The following is a 20,753-nucleotide window of genomic DNA, read 5'->3' on the forward strand; positions in this document are numbered from 1 at the left end:
CACTTATCAGCTTCGTGTTTCTGTTGTGTTTCCCAGAAATCTGCTCGTGTACACTACCAAAATATAAGTAGAAATAATAAGAGAAAAAGGGAAAGAAAAAAAGTCAATGTTTTGAATCCATGGCCAGTCACATGAGTATAAATACAAGTACACATATTTGGGTTCCAGGCTGTAGATCAATTATATAACCAATTCAGTTCCAGTTTGCTTATCTGGAATATCCTCCAAGACGAAGAAGAGATCAGGGTACAGTGATCGAAAAGAGATCTAAAATGATTTTGTTTTGCCTATGGCTATTCTTTAGAACTATAGCTATTTACATAAAAATAAGCCAAAAGTTCCAGAAGGTGTGAATTTTTGACTAAGACACAGGCAAATAAACAAAATTAAGCAGAAGTTAGGTTCAGGATGTGTGGATTCCCAATTGGAGCTCTCTATTCATAACTAACTGTGATCAGTTACCTATAAGGGGAGTGTCTAATATTCAGAGGGATATTCACTTCATATTTGGCTGCATTCTAAAGCAAATGGAGTTATGTACATTTGTAGTCATAATTATTAAAAAGAAAGAAGATAGATCACAGAAAAGAACTATGAGGATTCTGAAAACGTATGAAGTGACTTGTTTACATATTTGATAGTTTTTAGCTGGTCTAACTAGAGAATTATTGGCTTCAGTAAAGTTCCTAATAATGAATAAACATTTCAGCTTCTGAGCATTTAAAGTTAATATTTTTATGTTGATGCTTTGCAATTGAAAAAAAATCATACTATAATATGGTTCCTTCCTTAACAATTATTAAACTGCATCCTACTCAATTTTGCTATTAAAACCTGGCAAATGGAATATTAGAGATTGCAACTATACTTCTTATTAAACTGGAAAGTAAATATGACAAAGTCAAATAAGAGTTTAGTGAATGTGTGTAAGTTGAATTGTCTCATTTAAATTCCATTGTAACACATCTCAACCAAAAGAAAAAGATTTCTGAACACGATTGTGTAGGATGGAAATTCAGTTTTTGAATGTTTCTTATTCTTTCTCACCCAAAGGTATGATACCAGGCATTATTTTATTTGTTTATGACATTGTCTACAGACTTTGTTATGTGCCTCATAATTTAATTTGACAAATGCCCCAAGTGTAGTATGGATGTGGTGGAATCTATGGAGCTCCCTGTGAACAAGACCAATAAGAGAGATGGATCATGCTTTACTACCTTTAAGAAAGAGGAACAAGTGAGGAAGAGAATGGAAAAGAAACACCACAGTGTTGATCTGGGAAAATGTGAAGTAAAAGTAGCCATATCAAAGGGACGGTATCAGCAACAACAGCAGTAGGATCTAGAGGAGGCTTTGCAGGAAGAGATGGAAGAGATGGTGACCAGCAGAGTGGTTATAGGAAAGTATCCAGGCAAGGTTGTTATCAAAATAGCTACCATACTAAATGATTCCATTTGCAATTTATCCCCAACAGGTGATGAAGCAATATTTTCCAGTTGGAATCATCATTTGGGAGTGGCTCCTGCCACCTGCTAATAGCAGTTCAAACTACATTTTTTGTATCAACTACTTAAATGAAAGTATGATGTTGGGTCTCTCTGAAGTTTTATTCTGAGTTCTCATTAAAAGAAATTTGCTTTCAATGTTTTATTTTTTAATTGTTATGCCTGAGAATCCATTTGTGTTTTATGCCCGTTCCCCCAGTACTGTAGATCAAGTCTTGTGTTAAAAACCCAATGTGACAATGTCATGATTTAGTAGTGTCTTACTAGTTTTTTTTAAAGACTTTATTATTTTTTTTAGCAGTTTTAGGTTCACAATAAAACTGAGTACATTATTTCAATGTCAGAAATTCTATTAAAATGTTTATAAAGTGAATAGATGTGTATGGGATTAAATTGCCTACAATACCAATTTAAATAGCTCAATTCTCTCATATGTTAAACATTATTACTAGTCATGGTATAAATGTTTTCATGGGGTATAGGGCTATAAACTGTTATGCATGTCTATATTTTAAGAATTTACAGAATCTTTCCAGCATTCAAGCTACGAATGTAAACATCACTTAACCTTGCAAAAACAGAGAGTAAAAATTTAACATTAAAAGTTTAAAATTAAAATTATAGGTCCTTTGCAGATAACAAGAAGATGACTGTGTTCAAGCCTGAAATCAACAGTGGGGTTCATTCCAGGAAAGCAAGGCTAGTTTAACATTCATAAATCGATCAATGTAATTAATCATATTAACAAATGATTAAGAAAACATATAATCATATAAATTGTTTCATCATGTTATCATATCCTGTGTCATTTGATCATATGATCATACTAACAGAGAATAAGAAAAGCTATCTGATTATATTAACAGATGTACAAAATTCATTTGAGAAAAGTTAAAGCCCATTCATGATAAAAACAGTCAAAAAACTAGGAATTAAGGTAACTTCTTTAACTTAATAAAATAAAATATTTAAAGATTGGACAAGAAATAAAATATTTATAGATTTGACAAGAAGAAACATAATTGTTTTTATTCACAGATATCATCATTGTCTTTGTAGAAAACCCCAAAGAATCTATTAAACAAATTTTTTTAAACCACCCTTGGAACCAATAAGCTAGTGTAGCAATTTTGCAGCATATAAGGTCAATATACAAAAGTCAATTGTTTTCGAGCAATGAACATTGAAATATTGGAAAGAAAGAAACAAAAACAAATATGATTATAGTAGCAATCAGCAAAAAATAAAACACTTAGGTAGAAATCTAACAAAATATCTGTTATGTCTGTATGTGGAAAAATACAAAAACTTGGGGCCAGCCTGGTGGCATAGTGGTTAAGTTCACATGCTTCACTTTGGCAGCCTGGGGTTCATGGGTTCAGATCCTGGGTGAGGACCTACACACTGCTCATCAAGCCATGCTATGGTGGTGTCCCATACACAAAATGGAGGAAGATTGACACATGTTAGCTCAGGGCCAATCTTTCTCACCAAAAGCAAACAAACAAAAACTTGATGAAAGAAATCAAAAACCGTCTACATAAATGGAGAGATATTCCTTATTCATTAATTGTAACACTCAAAATTTTTAAGATGCTATTTCTTCCTAATTTGATTTATAGATTTAAAGCATTACCACTCAAAATCCCAGCAAGGGCCGGCCCTGTGGCTTAGCGGTTAAGTGTGCACGCTCCGCTGCTGGCGGCCCGGGTTCGGATCCTGGGCGTGCACCGACGTACCACTTCTCCCCCCATGCTGAGGCCGCGTCCCACATACAGCAACTAGAAGGATGTGAAACTATGACATACAACTATCTACTGGGGCTTTGGGGGGAAAAATAAATAAATAAAAATTTAAAAAAAAAATCCCAGCAAAGTTTTTTTGTGTATATATACATATATATCAATATGTTTTTAAAAAAACTTTGTATATATGTATATCTGTGATGTCTGAGCCTCTTTTGCTTTCCATTTTTGTTTGTGGTTGTGGTTGCTTTTAGATCAGTTGGCCTTAATTTCATTGAAAATACTGGTGAGTATCAACTAAATTCTCTCTCGTAAATCAACTATAATGAACAACTACATCTTGTGCTTAATTTTATTCTTGATTTGGCAAATATGAATTCTACAATATAAACCCATGTGTATATACATATACATATTTCACTTTTCTTTCTTAGGTGTCTTCCTGGATTTTCTGGTCAATTTTGTGAAATTAATATAAATGAGTGTTCTTCTTCACCATGTCTAAATGGCGCAAGCTGTGAAGATCACATCAATGGATATATTTGCAAATGTCAGCAAGGTAATTATTAAAAAACAATCATGCATGCTGTATATATATAATTTTATATAGTATACATTTATATACATATAACACAATATATATGTTTATATATATGAATGTATGTGGATGAGGGTATAATACAATTTTGATAATCCACTCCACCAATAATGTTGTTGATTATCAATCAAGTTCTAAGTAATGATCACACTTAAAAAGTATGAAATGGATGTCCTGTGACACTAGAAAGCATCACTTAGGCTATCAGCAGGAAATCCTAATGTTTGGAGAATGATATCTCACTACGGGTATTGTCTAAATTTACGGAAACTTCAGACTCTGATCTTCTTCTATATAAATTATGCCTGGTACACAGCAAGTCCTTTATAAATGTTAGCTCTTATTAATATTGACATTATTATTACTTCCAACAATTGTCAGTACAGAGCTGGACACGCTGAGTAAACTGATTTTGTTCAGGGAATAATTTCTCATTAATAACTGATCTTTTTGGCCATTTCTGCCTTTGGTCATATTCTCTTTAGCTCTACGGCGACGTAAACAAGTTGTGTCCATGTATCTTTTCCCCTCTCTTTCCTCTAGTTCTCCAACTTTTCAGATTTGTTGTTTTCTTTCTGCGTCTTCTGTCACTTGGTTCATCTTCAACATTCAGTTACATCCACCCAAAGGGATGTTGAATGCCTAAATGTCCTTGAGCAGCAATCATCCCTCAGGAATATATGTGAAGGATATTTTTGGTCACACAAAAAGAATTCCATCTATTTAAAAATCCCACAGAAGACTTGAGACAGCTTGTGATTACCCCAGGCTTCTGGGCTCCCGGTTATTGGGTCCCCTCGGAATAACAGCCAGGCAGCCAAGTGGGTATTAGGGTATTATTTATGTGAAGTTGTACAAATTAGTGAATACCTATCAATTGAGTACCACCGACATGCTGTTTCCAAGTTCGACATTCACTCAGCACTCTCCTCTGTTTTGGCACACTCAGAACTGGTACTAGGTTTTATTCGGTCAAACAGAACATCTAGAGACGTTTGCATCTGCATTTTGAAATAGCCGCCTATACATAAAATCGTAACTCTTGCAAATAAAAGAAGTAGAATAAAGATTACAATTCTCTGATATAAGCACTGAAAACCGTTTCAAAAGTTTTGCCTCTTCCAAGCAAAAATATCTTTATTGAGGTCTGAACATTTGAAATGCTATGATAGCTACCATAAGCAATTAATATAATCCTACAAAAACCGTTAAGAAGCAAAACACATATATAAATCATTTTTACCATAAATACAAATCGTATAATTGCTGGCTTCATTTTTATGTTAACATACATTTTACCATTGCTAGGTTAGTTTTGATGCTCCAGGTTAAGATTCCACTTATTTTTGACTCACTTAGAAGCATGGAGCCATTTTGAAGCAGTTGTGCATTCAAATAAAGCCCTATTCTGAACGCCATTCATCAAATCCATAGTGGAAAATGGAAGGCTTCAAAAATGGTACCCATCTGTGCTGTTAAGTGTTACTCGGAACTTGCTGGTACTTTTGACTTGACACTTGGATTCTTCACAACCTAGTCACAAAAGCAAATACCAACTAAGCAATGAAACAAACAAATTCTTGGAAAATGCTGTGGATGCCCTTCCAGACCCCGTCCCTTCTCCCAAGGGCTCTCTCCAGCTGTGTCTCTATCATGCCAACCCGTCCTCCCTCCGGAGTTATTTAAGGAATAATCATGCTCGTGCGGATTACCCTTCATCCCTTCCTCATTTTCTTTATTAGCATAGTTACTGGTTTTTTCAGCGTTTTTTAATTTATACAGTAAAATTCACTCTCTGGCATACAGTTCTACAGTTTTCACAAGTGCATATAGTTATGTAACTACTGCCACAGCCAGTCATGTAACCAGCATCTCCCAAAATGTGCTCAATCTGCCACTTTGTAGTCAATTCTTTCCTCAGCCCCAACAAAAAGTGATTTTGATATAATTCAAATGTTTTTATTTATCATTTTTGTCCTTGAAAATTCTACCTGTCATTAAGCTCTTCTTTCTCTTGTATTCTGAATTTTAGATTTTGAAGGCCAAATGTGGGAGGACTTTGGCATATATGTGTTTAGGAAATAATAATAATAATAACAATAACAACACCAGTACATGGACACCCTGCTATTTTACACGTATTGACTCATTTAGTTTTCACATCACCTTGTGAAGAAGATACTATCATCTCATTTCACCAATGAGGAAATGGTCCAAGAGTCCTTGGGTAAATCTCCCATACCACCTTAACGGCAAAGCTCAGATTTGCAGCCAGAAGGTCTGGGCTGGTGCTGTACACGCATCATCTCTATGTTCCCCAAAGATGGGCCTTGCTGACTAGCAACTTCCCATAAGTTTTCCAGTTATGCTAGATAAATACCCTCAGGAGATCTACTGTACAACAGTGTGCCTATAAAGGTACTGTATTGCACACTTAAAAATTTGCTAAAAGGACAGATCTCATGTTAAATGTTCCTACTAGAATTTAAAAAAGATCAAATTGCTGACCATTAAAAAGAAAAACAGGACGTTTGCCAATAAGATCCATCATTGTGTTGCAGCTTAGTCTGGATGTTAGTGATTCTAACCACTGGAACATTTCTTCAGGAAGTTTGCCTACCTGGATCTGTCTGATTATCTCCTAAAAAGCTTCTGTAAGCAAAAACTGAAAACTTACCACTTTTCTCAGTAGTTCGTAGCAATTTGCATTCTCCTAAATGTTAGAGAAAGGCACAAAGGCTGATTCATTTGTTTTATGCAGGCCCATTCTTTTCTCTCATCTGTGGAGGAAACCAGCCTTAGATAATGCTCATAATTCTTTCTTAGGCTCTGGTCTAAATCATGCCATTATCCTTACCTTATGCAGTTCCAGATGGAAACCTACCTTCACTACATATTTACTTCTGTCTTTAAATTAGTTAAGCACTATAAATTACTGCCAATTTTTATTTCCATCAGTTGTGGAAATCTTTAAGTTCACCTCATGTTGCCGATTATCAGAATTTCTTGTCTTCATGTAACAACTCTCTCTTCCTCCATGATCGGAACTTTGGGTGGTTCCTCCACTGTCCCTCAAGGTTTGTAATTTTATCTTTTTTCTCCCTTCCTTCTTATTTTTAGTCCAAACAGAGCTGCATGGCTCCTGCAACATTCTGAATGGAACATAGTTTGAAAAATTAAATGCCAGGTCCTCACCAGACATATCTGCAAAACACAACTGCAATGTGAACTGCATATAAATGGGCCAGAAGATGCTCTAAATGTTATTTAGTTTTGTACCACCAAATCCTCTCAGAGAAGTTGTATCCTAACGGGTCCTCACAGAGAGGTCAACACGTATTGAAAAAGTACATTCTATTTATGATGCTGACCCATGTTGTGTAATCACAGACCGGGCCATAGTTAGCATAAAGCCTCCCCCTGCCCTCCGTAAGCAGACAAATTAGAGAGTTACACCCTGTCCTCCAAGCTAACAGGGTGCAATGCTTGACAAGAGGAGCACAGGTTGGATTTCAGACCTCATTCATCCTCTATGCATGAGATCTCTGTGCAAGGTGCAGCCTGGACACCATCCAGGAGAGTCCTGATCACAGAGCTCATCCTCCACCTAGGGAGTGAATTCAATGGGGCTAGGGAGCTAGTTTCCATGGAAGTATCAATACAAGCATTCAGATTATTTTACAAAATAAAACACTTATTTTTGTTTTAGCCTAAACAATCCCATTTATAGTGTTATATAAAAATGTTTAAGACTCAGTAAGTGAAACCACAGTTATCCCATTATGAGCAAATTGAGAGTGAAGGAACGATCTCTGTATTGCAAATAGGAATGCTTCGCCCAGAGCTGTTCTCCATCCCCGGGGCAGTCGCTGTGCTCAGACACTTTTCATACTCAGGAGGGGTGCAAGTGTGTTTATACAGGTGATAACACAAACTGCAGACACACAGTTTGCTCTTAAAATAGCATTATTCATTTTGAAGCAGAAATGCTGCATTGTCCTTGGAGCAAAGAAACGGAGAAACAAACAGATGATATCTGCCGCAGTGCTTGCAACGCTTAAGTCAGGGATAAGACTTTTGGATTTAGAACAGAAGAGATACAGAAGGATCTTTCTTTTTAATCAAGAACCATAAAAAGTGAAATATTTTTTAATATGAAATGAAAAGTATATACTATTGTATTTTCATGAAGATTTAGACATAAAATCAATTCTTCTACATATTCTAGAATTAGACTAAGAAAAGAAAACAATTTTTTTTTGTGTGTGTGTGTGTGAGGAAGATCAGCCCTGAGCTAACATCCATGCCAATCCTCCTCTTTTTGCTGAGGAATACCAGCCCTGAGCTAACATCCATTGCCAATCCTCCTCCTTTTTCTCCCTTTTTCTCCCCAAAGCCCCAGTAGATAGTATGTCATAGTTGCACATGCTTCTAGTTGCTGTATGTGGGACACCGCCACAGCATGGCTGGAGAAGCAGTGACTCGGTGTGCGCCTCGGATCCGAACCCAGGCCGCCAGTAGCAGAGTGCGTGCACTCAACCACTAAGCCATGGGGCCGGTCCCAGAAAACAATTTTAATTTATGATATCCAATTACTAGATAATACGTTAACTAATAAGACAGAGTTATTTTAGGTTTAGGTTTAATTTTGTTTTATTTTCCCCAGATTAAGTACAAATCACTTGGCGCTGTGAGGGAAAATGAAATGAAAGTGGAACCTATAAATCTTTGAAATAGTGACTTTTATTTTCATTAATAAACTTATAACTGCTATGTTGTAGCAGACAATGGTGATATTAAAACTGGTCAGTGTTTCTAGTTGTGTATATTGATGTATTTAAAGATTTGTTTTATTCATCAACTTAAAAATTCGTCTAACTTGTTCTTGTTTTTGTTGCAATTTCACCTCTTAAGTCTTTTTTATTTTACACCTACATTATTTGGCATCATTTATTCTGTAAGTATTTATTTATTTTCTATTACTTGTTAGATATCAGATTAGTACTATGAATTTAACACCATAATGATTTGATCACTTTTTCTGGATTGCTAACAGCAAACAGTATGTTTTGAATATCTGGCTACCTTATTAAATAGGGATATCAAACCTTCATGGGACTCAGAAGATGTTTTCTTCATCTCTGCTTAGAACCTTTTTTTTTTTTTTAATTTTACCCACTGGATTTTCATTTGCCTGTTTTATTCTGTTCCCCTGTCTTGCCATCACCGTGCCCACACCAGCACAAGGACATTTATCTTATTGATTGATGGGCATGATTGGCACTCAGCCTCCATTCCTGTCTATTGTGGTTTCTGTACTGCAGAGACAAGAAAATTAAAAACTACAGTATCTAGACTCCCTTGAATCTGAGGTTGTGAATATAAATTGGGTTCCACCGATAATAAACACACCTGAAATCTGAAGGATCTGATGGAGGTCGTTTCTGGATGTCTCAGTAGTTTCATCTGGTGAAGAAGGTCGTGGACATGTGGGATTTTCTGCAGTAGATTTTACCATTGAATCACCGACTTCATGTGGATTAAAACAACAGTACTGGCAGAGTTGGCAGTCAGACTTGGCAATTTGGTGTTCAGTCACCAGCTTCAGGGGAGGGAGACACAGCTGGAGAGGTGGTGGTGGCAGCTGCCTGGTAATCCAGCTTCTCTCAATTAGTGCAATGGGTTCTTGAACTCGGTAATTCTAGTGGTGGCTTTAATGTTTCTCATCTTCCTGATTATGGCTGAGGTGGCATCTCTCAGAGAGTCATGTCTGTGGTTCTTGGGGTTACCTAAAGCCTTTCCTTCTAATAATTTGGTAAACACCTTGTTCCTTGTTATTAAGGCCCTTTTTGCTTAAAAACCTAGAGTGATTTCTGTTTCCTGTGCTTAACTCTGACTAATTTATTTTCTATCCTACTTTGTTGTTTTTGAGCGAGATAGCCTAATGTTCCCCTCAGCTTAACTAAACTTTAGACAGACTTCTTGACTCCAGGCTTCTGACCTCCCTTTCTTTAGAAAACTTATAATTGCAAATTCTTTCTCTGCCCCTTTGAGATATAAACCTTCTTATAGCCTCTTTCCAATTTTACAACCCAGAAATGTCTTTCTCAAGGACATGGAGTCATCCTTTTGAAATGTAATCACAGAAGGAGATAGTGCCCCCAATCCCTTTCTCTGTGGGAGGGTAGGAGCCTAATGTCAATAAGTGACAATTCACCAACACAATGGCCTAAGCACATTGACCAACCTCTCCCCAGCCCAATGTCCTCTGGTACTTTCCCGTTAACTCACCCCAGCATTGCCTACCTTTGGTTCAGTGCAGTTGAGTTCAATCTCTCTACCCTATTTCAATAACCTCTTTCTCTTATTGCAATACAGTCATGTGCCGCATAATAACATTTTGGTCAAATGACAAACTGTGTATGTGACAGTGGTCACATAAGATTAGTACCATAAAGCCTAGGTGTGTAGTAGGCTACACCATCCAGGTTTGTGTAAGTACACTCTATAATGTTGGCACAACGGTGAAATTACCTAATGATGTGTTTCTCAGAATCTATCCCTGTGGTTAAGCAACGCATGCCTGTACTCTTGAATAGTCTTCTTTGTCTGTCTAACCGATCTGGTGAATTTTTTTCTTTCACAGTTTCCATCTTACAGTTTAAAGCTTTGCAATATCCTTCATAGTATTAGAAGCAAGAGGAAAACTACATTATTATTTTTAATTGTTTTAAATATATTATGAATTATTTTATTCAATGAGAAGAATATACAATCAATGTGTAGTTATATATAAAAAATATAATAAACATTTATGTACCTACCATTTGATTAAAGGTATAAAATATTAGCTATAATTCTAGTCTCCTCTATATCCCTGCCTGAGCACATTAATATTCCCCTACCCTGCAGTAACTATTCTGAATTTTATATCAACATTCCCTTAGTGTTCCTTACAGTTTTATTATATATGTATGTATCTCTAAGCAATATTATTAAGTTTGCGTGTATTTGACTTTTGTACGAACAGCTATAGAAATGTAAGTATTTTTATAGAATGTACTTTTATGCTCAACAATATGTTTGTGAGATTTAATCATGTGAATGACTGATCTTAGTGGCTTTTTATAAGCCCTGCAAAAATGTTTTTTCTGTATCACCTTTTATAGCCTCACAGTAGAGTTGCCTACTGAGTCAGCTCAGAATGTGAAAGAGCATTACAAAGCAGAAAGAGTCTTCAACAAGGATTTGGTAAATTTAGTCTTTTGGCAGCTACTTCTAACTTTGATTTGGACTCTGCCAAATCTTTTAAACTCGTGCTGTATTTTTCTTCTTATGATGCATTATTGCATTAAATCATTTCCAAGCAACCCAGAATACTTTTTAATTGTTCTCTTATAATTTATCAGGGAAGAATAGTGAGAATATATTACTAAGTAGGAACAAGAATAGGACTGCATTTCCTGATAGCTAGGGCTCACATTAAATGCTGTTGGATAATACATAGCAGCATAAAGAAATTTAAAAATTTGCAATTATAATTTGTATAGGTAGTCAGTAGATAGTGACAGCTGCCTCTAAAGACCGATTGTCTCTATGTAAAATTGTTTTAGGTTAACGCATTCTTAAACATATTAAGATTCATTTAAATAGTTGCCTCATAGGAAAGAATCAATGGTTTAAAAAAATGTTCCTATTATGTACCTAGTAAACCATAGCTGAGATATTATCTTGTGGCTAGCTTAGCAATGTTGGTTGCTAGGTTGATGACGAAATGCTAGCAAAAGCCAAACAAAAAGAGACACACACAGTGTTGTGGTATGGAAAATTAGATAGTCATGTTTAAGGAGAATTCTTATAGCCAGTGGTCAGCTGAACATAGACATAATGTTTGTATTCTATAGAATCGCAGCTTAAGAAACACTAACTGTAAAATACTACAAGTATAACAAGAAAACATCGCATATCTAAAAATCTATAGTATGTGCAACTGTGACATACAACTATCTACTGGGGCTTTGGGGGGAAAAATAAAATAAATAAAAATCTATAGTAGTTGATTTCGTTTGAATTTAGATTCATATTAAATGAAATTATGGGATATGTTTATTCCACTGCCTTCTGTGTATTTATTCCAAGATAAAATATGTAAAGATGTGTAATGTAAAATGGTACCATAAGTACAAGCCGAAACTTTATTTTCCATATACTTGTTTCCATTTCTACATAACTGTGTGATTTTAGGGCAAATTATTTATCTTTTCCAAATTCAATTTTCTCATCTGATAAATAGAGATAGTAATAACAGGTACCTGAGAGAATGGTTATGAAGATAAACTGAGATAATTTATAAACACCACCTAGCACAAATATAACAAATAGCATTATTTGTTATATATACAGTCATGCATAGCTTAATGACAAGAACGTGCTGTGAAAAATGCATTGTCAGGTGATGTCGTCGTCGTGCGAATGTCATAGAGTGTACTTACGCAAACCTAGATCACATAGCCTGCTACACACCTAGGCTCTATGGTACTAATCTTTTGGGACCACTGTCGTATATATGGTCCATTCTTGACTGAAATGTCATTATGCAGGGTATGACTATATAGAGACATATATATACAATTATCCTTACTATTATTAAACAATCAAATATCTGCTTTGTGATTGTGTTCAACAGGATGGTCAGGAGATCACTGTGAGAAGGAACTTGATGAATGCATTCCCAGCTCATGTCTTCATGGAATATGCATAGAAAATGAAGCTGGCTTTGGATCGACATGTTTATGCATACCCGGATTTGTGGTAAAGATTATTGGTGGTTTTTGTTGCGATACTTTTTTCCATTGTCATTAAAATACAGTAAATAATAGAATATTGTTTGGTGAAAAATAAGGTTGGAGAAGATAATCTTAGTGCTTGTCTCCTCCCTTGTCTGTTTGTACATACTACGTTTTTCTCAGCATCCCCCTTTCCCTTCTCATCCATCCATCACGTGCGCCCTCAGCCCGTCCTTTCAGAGAAGAGCATTCTGATAAATTGATCCACACTAAGGTACAAGTGACTTAATGTATTGTCCTTTAATGTTCTAATGCATTCAGAAGAAGGATGCCAGTAGAGGAATTACTTAACATTGTCAGGATCTTGGCAAGACCTCGGTTTTGTCTGAGGTCATAATTCTACTTCCAGGGTTGGGCTCAGAGTATATATGTCCAAGGAGGATGTATCTGCTTCCTTGGCAAATGTGGACTGGTCCGAACTCCATTAACACCAGAATAGACTTACCTTGGTAGAAATGTCTTTATTAAAAGATAGCTTTTGACCACAATTCTTCATTAAAGCTGACCACAGTGCATGAATATAGGAAGTGAACAGCAATTGGCAAGCCTACTGCTAGGAGTTTTAAACGTACATTTATAAATATCATTAATAGGTAGACCAGTTTTAACCAAGATTAAGGCTAAATAATTAGAAAGGGCATGCAGTCAGGTGACCCAGTGCAAGATTAAGGAATCAAATTTCAACAGAAGGAGCCTAAGAAGATGTACAAGTATGAATGGAGCAGGAGACATCTCAGAGCTGGAAGATCAGGAAGGAAAGGTCAGAAGTGGGAATCTCCAGAGATGGTTAAGGGATTAAGCAGAAAAAAGGTCAATACCTGTTATCAAAACAAAAGAATTTGAGAAAGCCTGGGCTTATGTCAGATACTCTTCCCTTTTGAATGGTATTCCCAGGGCCCACTTGTCTGAGAGGAATATGGATAAACTAAAACAGAACTATCTCCTTCTTTTCTCTTAGAGTCCTCCAATCCCAATTTGCCTTGGGGAAACATTTTTCCCTTACTGATCTTGAAAGGATGATCTTTGAGGAAGAATTTCAGGCACTCTGACATCTGAGTGTGGGCGGTATTTGGTGCCAAGAAGTTAATTTTATGACCTCTCCAATTACACCAATAATGGCTTCCCCAAAAAGTCAGTAGAAAGAGAAAAAGAATGAAATAGATCCTTGATTTAACTATATTATCTTGCCAATGCAGCCCTATATATGAAAATCTAAATAACTAAAAAATAAATGCTCATTTTATAGATATGTTTTTATTAATCCAAAATAATTACTAACAAATATCCTTAAAAATCCTTTAAATATTTAATCCCCTGGGAAATATCTTTCTACATTGGAACGATTAACACTTGTGCTTTCTCTTTCAATAAAAAACATCAAATCTGAAGGATAAATACATTAGTATATGTGAAAAATTTAAAAATTCTGAAAAATATCTAGTTTTATAAAACCACAAGTCTACTAAACAGAAGGAAGTGTTATAGATGTAATACAGTCATGCTTGCATAATGACATTTCAGTCAAAGACTGCCTACAGGTACAACAGTGGTCCCATAAGATTAGTACCATAGAGCCTAGGTGTGTAGTAGGCTATACCATCTAGTTTGTGTAAGTGCACTATGATGTTTGCACAACAATGCAATCGCCTAATGACTCATTTCTCAGAATGTGTCCCTGTCATTAAGTGACACATGACTATACAACTATGTTTTAGTAAGGCATTTAATAAATTATTTTGAAATGGATATCCTTATAGGCACTCTTTCAAGTACTTAAAAGCTAAAATAAAACTTAAAAACTATTTATAACAGATAGTGTCTAGGTAAAAATCTACAAACAGTTAAGGGGGGGTTCTACTTTTGTTAATACATTCGTTGTGTTTTAAAATGAATAGATAAAGATAGAGGAAATTTAGTTTATTGAAAAAGAATTTAACATTGAAATGTCATGCATATCAATGTTATAGCAATATATAGACATACCTAAAGGCATACCCTTGAAAATAGCATGTAAATTATTAATTGGAATAAAAAGCAAAATATTTTGCTGAAATATAAGAAAATCACAAAAAATGTTCAAAGTCTTTGAATGATAGAAATATTCATATCAAGTTAAAGTCAGAAATATTGAAATAAAATAATAGAATGACAAATCCATTTTGAAAACAGGTATGGCAAATTCATAAGATCATTGAAAAATTGCTTTTTAAATTTCTTGTCTCCCTTCCCCAACTAATCCTGAGAGTAAATGGGATATAAAAAAATAAGAATTATAATCATAAAGAAATATCAAACTTCATTGGTATCTTAGGTTCTTTAAAAAGAATGTCATTCACAGAAAGATATAGAATTTGAGAGAGGCTTAAGAAACAAAGCAGTTAGAACGATCAGAAGGTAGGTAAATTGATTTGCATTAGGATTAAGGATTAAGTGTGCGTGTAGAGTCTAGGTGAAGACAGAAACAGTGAGAGTAGGGGAGAATTGACAACTCACAGAGGGTCTGAGTCATGGCATTCTTGCAGCACCATAGATGAGAAGAGACTACACATTGCACCAATGATCACATTCTAGTGCAATATTTGCTTATTTGCTTATTTCTCTGTCCATTCTGATAAATTGTGAGCTCCTGAGAGCAGAGATGCTTGTAGAATTCCTAAACAGAGTATAATACATGTGTTTTGATTTTCATCATCATTGTTCAGGCTGTTTTATTGGAGTCCTTAGCATATTAATTATAGTTGTTTTAAATTCCCATAATTGCAAAATCTCTGCTGTATCTGAGTCTGATTTTGGTGCTTTCTCTCTCTCTTCAAATGGTGTTTTTTGTCTTTTAGTATGCCTTGTAATTTTATATTTATAGCCGGACATGATGTGCTGGATGAAAGTAACTGAAATAAATGGGCCTTTAGGAGGAGGCTTTATTTTTTCTGGCAAGGAGTAAGGCCATGTTTGCTGTTTGCTGTAGTTACAGGTGTGAGAGGCTAAAATCTTCTTATATTCTTGTTTTTGTCTCCCCTGTAATCATTGGGTTTCCTTAGAGATTTCTTCTTAAATAGATCTGAGACGTGCAGTTCTTTCAGTTGTAATCCCCTGTAATTATAGAGGAGCCTGTCGATGTGGGTAAGGCGTGGAGGGAGGGAAGCTTTCAATAGTCCTATGATTAGTCTCAGTCTTTCAGTGAGCCTCCCAGCTGTGACCTTCACATGTGCTCTCAGCCCCCTCTCCTTAGGTGCGACAAGAGAACTTCAAGGGGCTGGAGTTGGGTATTTCCCTTCCCCCATATCAATTAGGCTGTGGAAAGTAGTTTCCCTTGAGGTCAGGCCTTGTTAAGAACAGAATGCTCTGAGAGTATTTCAAAATGGCTATCCCCCCCCCCCCCCGTTTCCCTGTTGGAAGCACAAGGGGATTTTTCTCCTAGCTTCTCTGTGAGAACTTCATAGAACTCCGGGAGGTAAAGCTTATTAAAGTATGGGGGATCCCCTAACCCTGGGCACCCCCTGAAGTTTTTAACTCTCCAGCTTGTCCACACGTGGCCTCCAGCATTTTGTCCATTAGTCTCCTGTCCTGGTACTGCCTCCAGCGGTGGTTTCTGCTCCGGAGCTCCACTCCGGTGAACTATGATCTCTGTATCTGCCTGACTCTCCAATTTGCAGGGGAGCAGTTTGCCTTGTGATCTCAATTCTTTGACAGATCTAAGAAGAGTTGTTGATTTTCAGTTTGTTCAGCTTTTTATGTTTGTGAAGAAGGGAGTGGTGACTTCTAAGCTTCTTACCTGCCCGACTAGAATCCTGAAGTCTTGTGATGGTTTTAAGAATGAAAGGACCTATGAATATATTTAATAAAGAAAATAGATGAATCTTCCTTCATTTATAAAATTCAATGTGTCTTTTAAAAAACTGTGGTTCTTTTTAATTAGGCTTCTTAGGTATCTCACCTTGAATGATTGTTCTATTTTCCAGAGTTGCCAGAGGCCCTCATGGAATTGCTTAATAGATGTCAATTTAGCTGGCAATCAGATTCTCCACTAGCATGTAGAAAATAAAAAATTATAAATTATCTTGCACACACAATTATACCAGCTGGTATAATATCACATGCAATCTGTGTTAAAGGATATTAAAATATATCAAATTATTGGGAATATGCAAGCATTGGATTTCTGATTATAACTTAAAACAGCAAAACTTAGTACAAACCATTAAGCCTTTTGCCAAAATAATTTGTAGGAGTTCTCTTCCCCTTAAGTCTATTTATGTTAACCTAAACTTCCCTCTGACATCCTTCTTCAAATAGCTCTTCAGAAAGATGCCACACTCTTTTTATATTCCTTCTATTTAAGCCATTTAAAAAACTCACTAATTACATTGTCATATAAAAATGTTAACTCAGCTGCATGTTTATGAGATGAGAGAAGATTAATATAACTACAACTATTCTTTGATAATGAAGAATAACTTGAGAAGTGAACAGCCCCTGCTGGATAGGAGGATGGAAATCTATTTTTTCTTTATTTCTGAGAATTAATTTTTGGTGGATAATATTAAAGACCTGAACTCTCAGGTTTTCCTTAATGTTTAGAGCTGTGACAATCTCTGACAAGCTGATAATTAGTGTGGCTTATTCTTTTTAGCAGATCCGATTGCAAAAGTGAATCAAAAGGTTAAAGTACTTACATTATTCTGAAATTCAAATGCTCTGTAAAAGAATTTAAGTGACAAAACACAATTTATTAAATGTGCTAGGCTTGCTAAAAAATTCAAGACAAATGATCTCCCTTGTTTTAATTTGATCAGCACTGCTCATTTCTTCCTTGGAAAATGAATTTCTACCAGACAAGATTGGTCCATACATTAACTGACGACTGTCACTGGGTCATGCTCATTGCATTTTGCGAATTATTGCAGTCAATAAAAGTGTTAACTGCATTCTTTAAATTAAAACACAGATCTTTATGTAGTGTGGAAGCTGTATTTGTATTAAACAAAATGGAAAAAAAAGGAAAAACTATTTTCTGAATGATAAAAAATGCTCCGAGTTCTATAGCAGTACAGTTTATTTACAATACCTGGTTTTTAAAAGTCATCTTCAAAACAGATCTAAAAAGCAAGACACAGGACAGCAAGATTGACCATTTGATTTGATGTTTGTCTTTGCTTCTGATGTTTATTTCCTCATGATATAAAGTCATCAATATTGCTAATAAATATTTACAAGTATTTACTGTATTCAAGATGCCATGAGTCATCCTATTAAATAATTAAAGTATGTTTTCTCTTTACTGTAAGTAAATTAACAAAGGTACCCTTCTTAGATAAACTCATAGTGTCTTTTTTAAAGAAGGAGATGTTTATTGCTTTTGACACATTTATATTTTAACTTCAGTTATTGATATTTTAGATCATTCAAAACACATCCTTGGACACTCACCATAGCAAAGTACTTGGAAATCATGTAAAGAAACACATGAACACGCACTGTTCTTATATGCAAATTAGAGAAAAGAGGGCAGGTCCACATGCAAACACTTGAGCGCACAAAAAACAGCAACAACGCTCCATTTAAGGCAAAATTTGGTACTTGGTTTTAATATATTTTCAGCATATATTGTGTGTGGAGAACTAGGTTAGATCCTCAAAATAATTTAAAAATTCATTAGTTTCAACTTTTCACCCAAGGAGAGCTTTCAGCTGAGTGCAGCAGACAAATGTGTATGGGATAATAAGGAAGTCAGCAACGAGTTCAAAATGCAGGAGACAGTCTGCTGGGGGAAATAAAGACATTAACTAGAACACTGTCTGTGGTACTAATATTAAAAATAGTAAGGCAATCGGCAAACCTTGAGTAAAGTAGTCTTTAGAAGAGCTTTCTCAAGGGACATAGATCGTAGCTTCCTCCCAAGGGTTAGGAAGGTGTCTCTAAGAGTGCTAATGCTTCATCTGTACCTCATGTTGGAAGCCTACCCCAAGAAGGTGCTGCTAATGAGAATGCTAAATATGCAATAGCCAGTTAGGAAAAAGGCTCAATCTGCTTCTCAAGACTAGTTTCACCATAAACAACAAGAATGTGTGTTCTAACCATTCTAAGCAACACAGTGACTTAATATTTTGTAACCCAAGGAATGTGATGGTTTTGGAGAAGGAAGAAAAGTGAAAATTTGAATGAAAATATATATTTTAACAATGAAAATAAGAAGTTCTCTGTGTTAAATAAATATAATGTATAATGGGAAAATGTATTTTAATATTTTCAGAAGTAGAACATCAAAAATAACTTGTCTTACATTTTATATAACAGACATATGGCACAGGTATTATGTGCAATCTAAATGTCTTATAACAGTGATTTTTATTGGTAAATGAAGGATAGTAGAATTATAACTTCCCACTAGAGCTATTTCGATATTATGGTTAATGATTTTCCACCTCTTATCTTTATGTATCTATTTCTTATTTAAACATGGCTGATGGACTAATGTTTGTATTTGTAGAACCTTAGAATATTCTTGGTGTCATATATTGCCTTAAAGGAAAATGGGCTTAAAATTTTAGACCTCAGTTAGGTGGAAAGTTCTCTGAGCCTCAGTTTCCAAATCTACAGCATGAGGGTGTAGATGAGTTGACTGCTAAGTCATAGCTACCATAACATTGTTAGTCCATTGGAGAGTTGGGCACAGAATTTTAAATGCCCACCCTTATAGATTGGTGTTCTTTCCTCTACATCATACCTTTTATGCATTTATTATTAAGATATATATCTCTATGCAACATTGGTGGGGGTATGGGCAGAAGATATTATTGAACTACTTTCCAAAATAAAAGCATTCCATTCTATAGTTTCCCCCAACATTGACATCCCCCACCAGAGTGGTACATTTGCTACAATTGATGAATTTACATGGACACGTCATTACCCAAAGTCCATAGTTTCCACTGAGGTTCATTCTTGGTGTTGTACATTCTGTGGGTTTTGACAAATGAATAATGACATGTATCCACCATGATAGTATCATACAGAGTATTTTCACTGCCTTAAAAATCTTCTGCAATCCACCTATTCATCACTCTCTCCTCTCTTACTTATGGCAATCATTATCTTTTTACTGTTTTCTTAGTTTTGCCTTTTCCAGAATGTAGTGCAGTTGGAATAATACAACATGTAGCCTTTTCAGATTGGCTTCTTTCACTTAGTAATATGCATTTAAAGTTCTTCCATGTCTTTTTATGGCTCGATAGCTCATTTCCTTTTAGTGCTAAATATCATTCCACTGCCTGGATGTATCACAGTTTAGCCATTCACCTGCTGAAGGACATCTTGGTTGCTTCCAAATTTTGGAAACTATGAATAAAGCTACTATAAACATTTGTGTGCAAGTTTTAGTATGTTCATAAGTTTTCAGTTCATTTGGGTAAACACGAGGGAGTGGGCAGTTGATGGATCTTATAGTAAAAGTATGTTCAGTTATGTAAGAAACTGCTAACTGTCTTCCAAAGTGCTATACTATTTTGAATTTTCATAAGCATTTAGATAGCATTATAATTTTTTTCATAGAAATTGCCAAAACTAAAATCCATCAGTTATTTGTGTGGCTATATATTTAATGTGTGACCAAACACTCCTCTCCTATCCTCTGCCCTCCTCTCTCCTCTTCTCCACCCCTTCCCTCCCCTTTCTTCTCCCCTCTCCTCTCCTCCTCTCCAATAAGCTCCATGAGCACAGGAACTGTGCACATCTTGTTTGTCTCTTCTCCAGGTTGATACTACATAATAGAGTCTAAGTAAATCTTTGTCAAATGAAAAAGAACATGAAGGGGGCTATAAATATTTTGGTGTTAATCATATAATAAATTTGCAATACAACGGCTATTGGATGCGATGCCATACACCATTAAAGACATAATGGATTCCTTTCTAATAACAAAATGATTTAAAATATCACTTGAGCCATAAGCTACTATTAAATTAGTTAGTATTTGTGAAGCCTTAACTATTTGCCCAGCTGTTTGGATGCATTACTTCACTTCCTGTTTAAAACAAACGTGATTTAAAAATCATTATTA

The 20,753-nt window shown here is 35.5% G+C and overlaps 1 protein-coding gene across 1 annotated transcript in view; it reads left to right on the forward strand.

Annotated features, from left to right (window-relative positions):
- The window catches only part of EYS (eyes shut homolog), a 1,424,867-nt gene that overhangs the window by 721,952 nt on the left and 682,162 nt on the right, over positions 1 to 20,753 (forward strand). The window contains exons 20-21 of the mRNA XM_058554077.1: positions 3,688 to 3,812; positions 12,538 to 12,662. Of these exons, the coding sequence (XP_058410060.1) occupies positions 3,688 to 3,812; positions 12,538 to 12,662 (250 nt within the window). The remainder of the gene's footprint in view (positions 1 to 3,687; positions 3,813 to 12,537; positions 12,663 to 20,753) is intronic.

This window comes from Diceros bicornis, chromosome 14 (genome assembly GCF_020826845.1).
Source record: "Diceros bicornis minor isolate mBicDic1 chromosome 14, mDicBic1.mat.cur, whole genome shotgun sequence".
NCBI classification, from domain to species: Eukaryota; Metazoa; Chordata; class Mammalia; order Perissodactyla; family Rhinocerotidae; genus Diceros; species Diceros bicornis.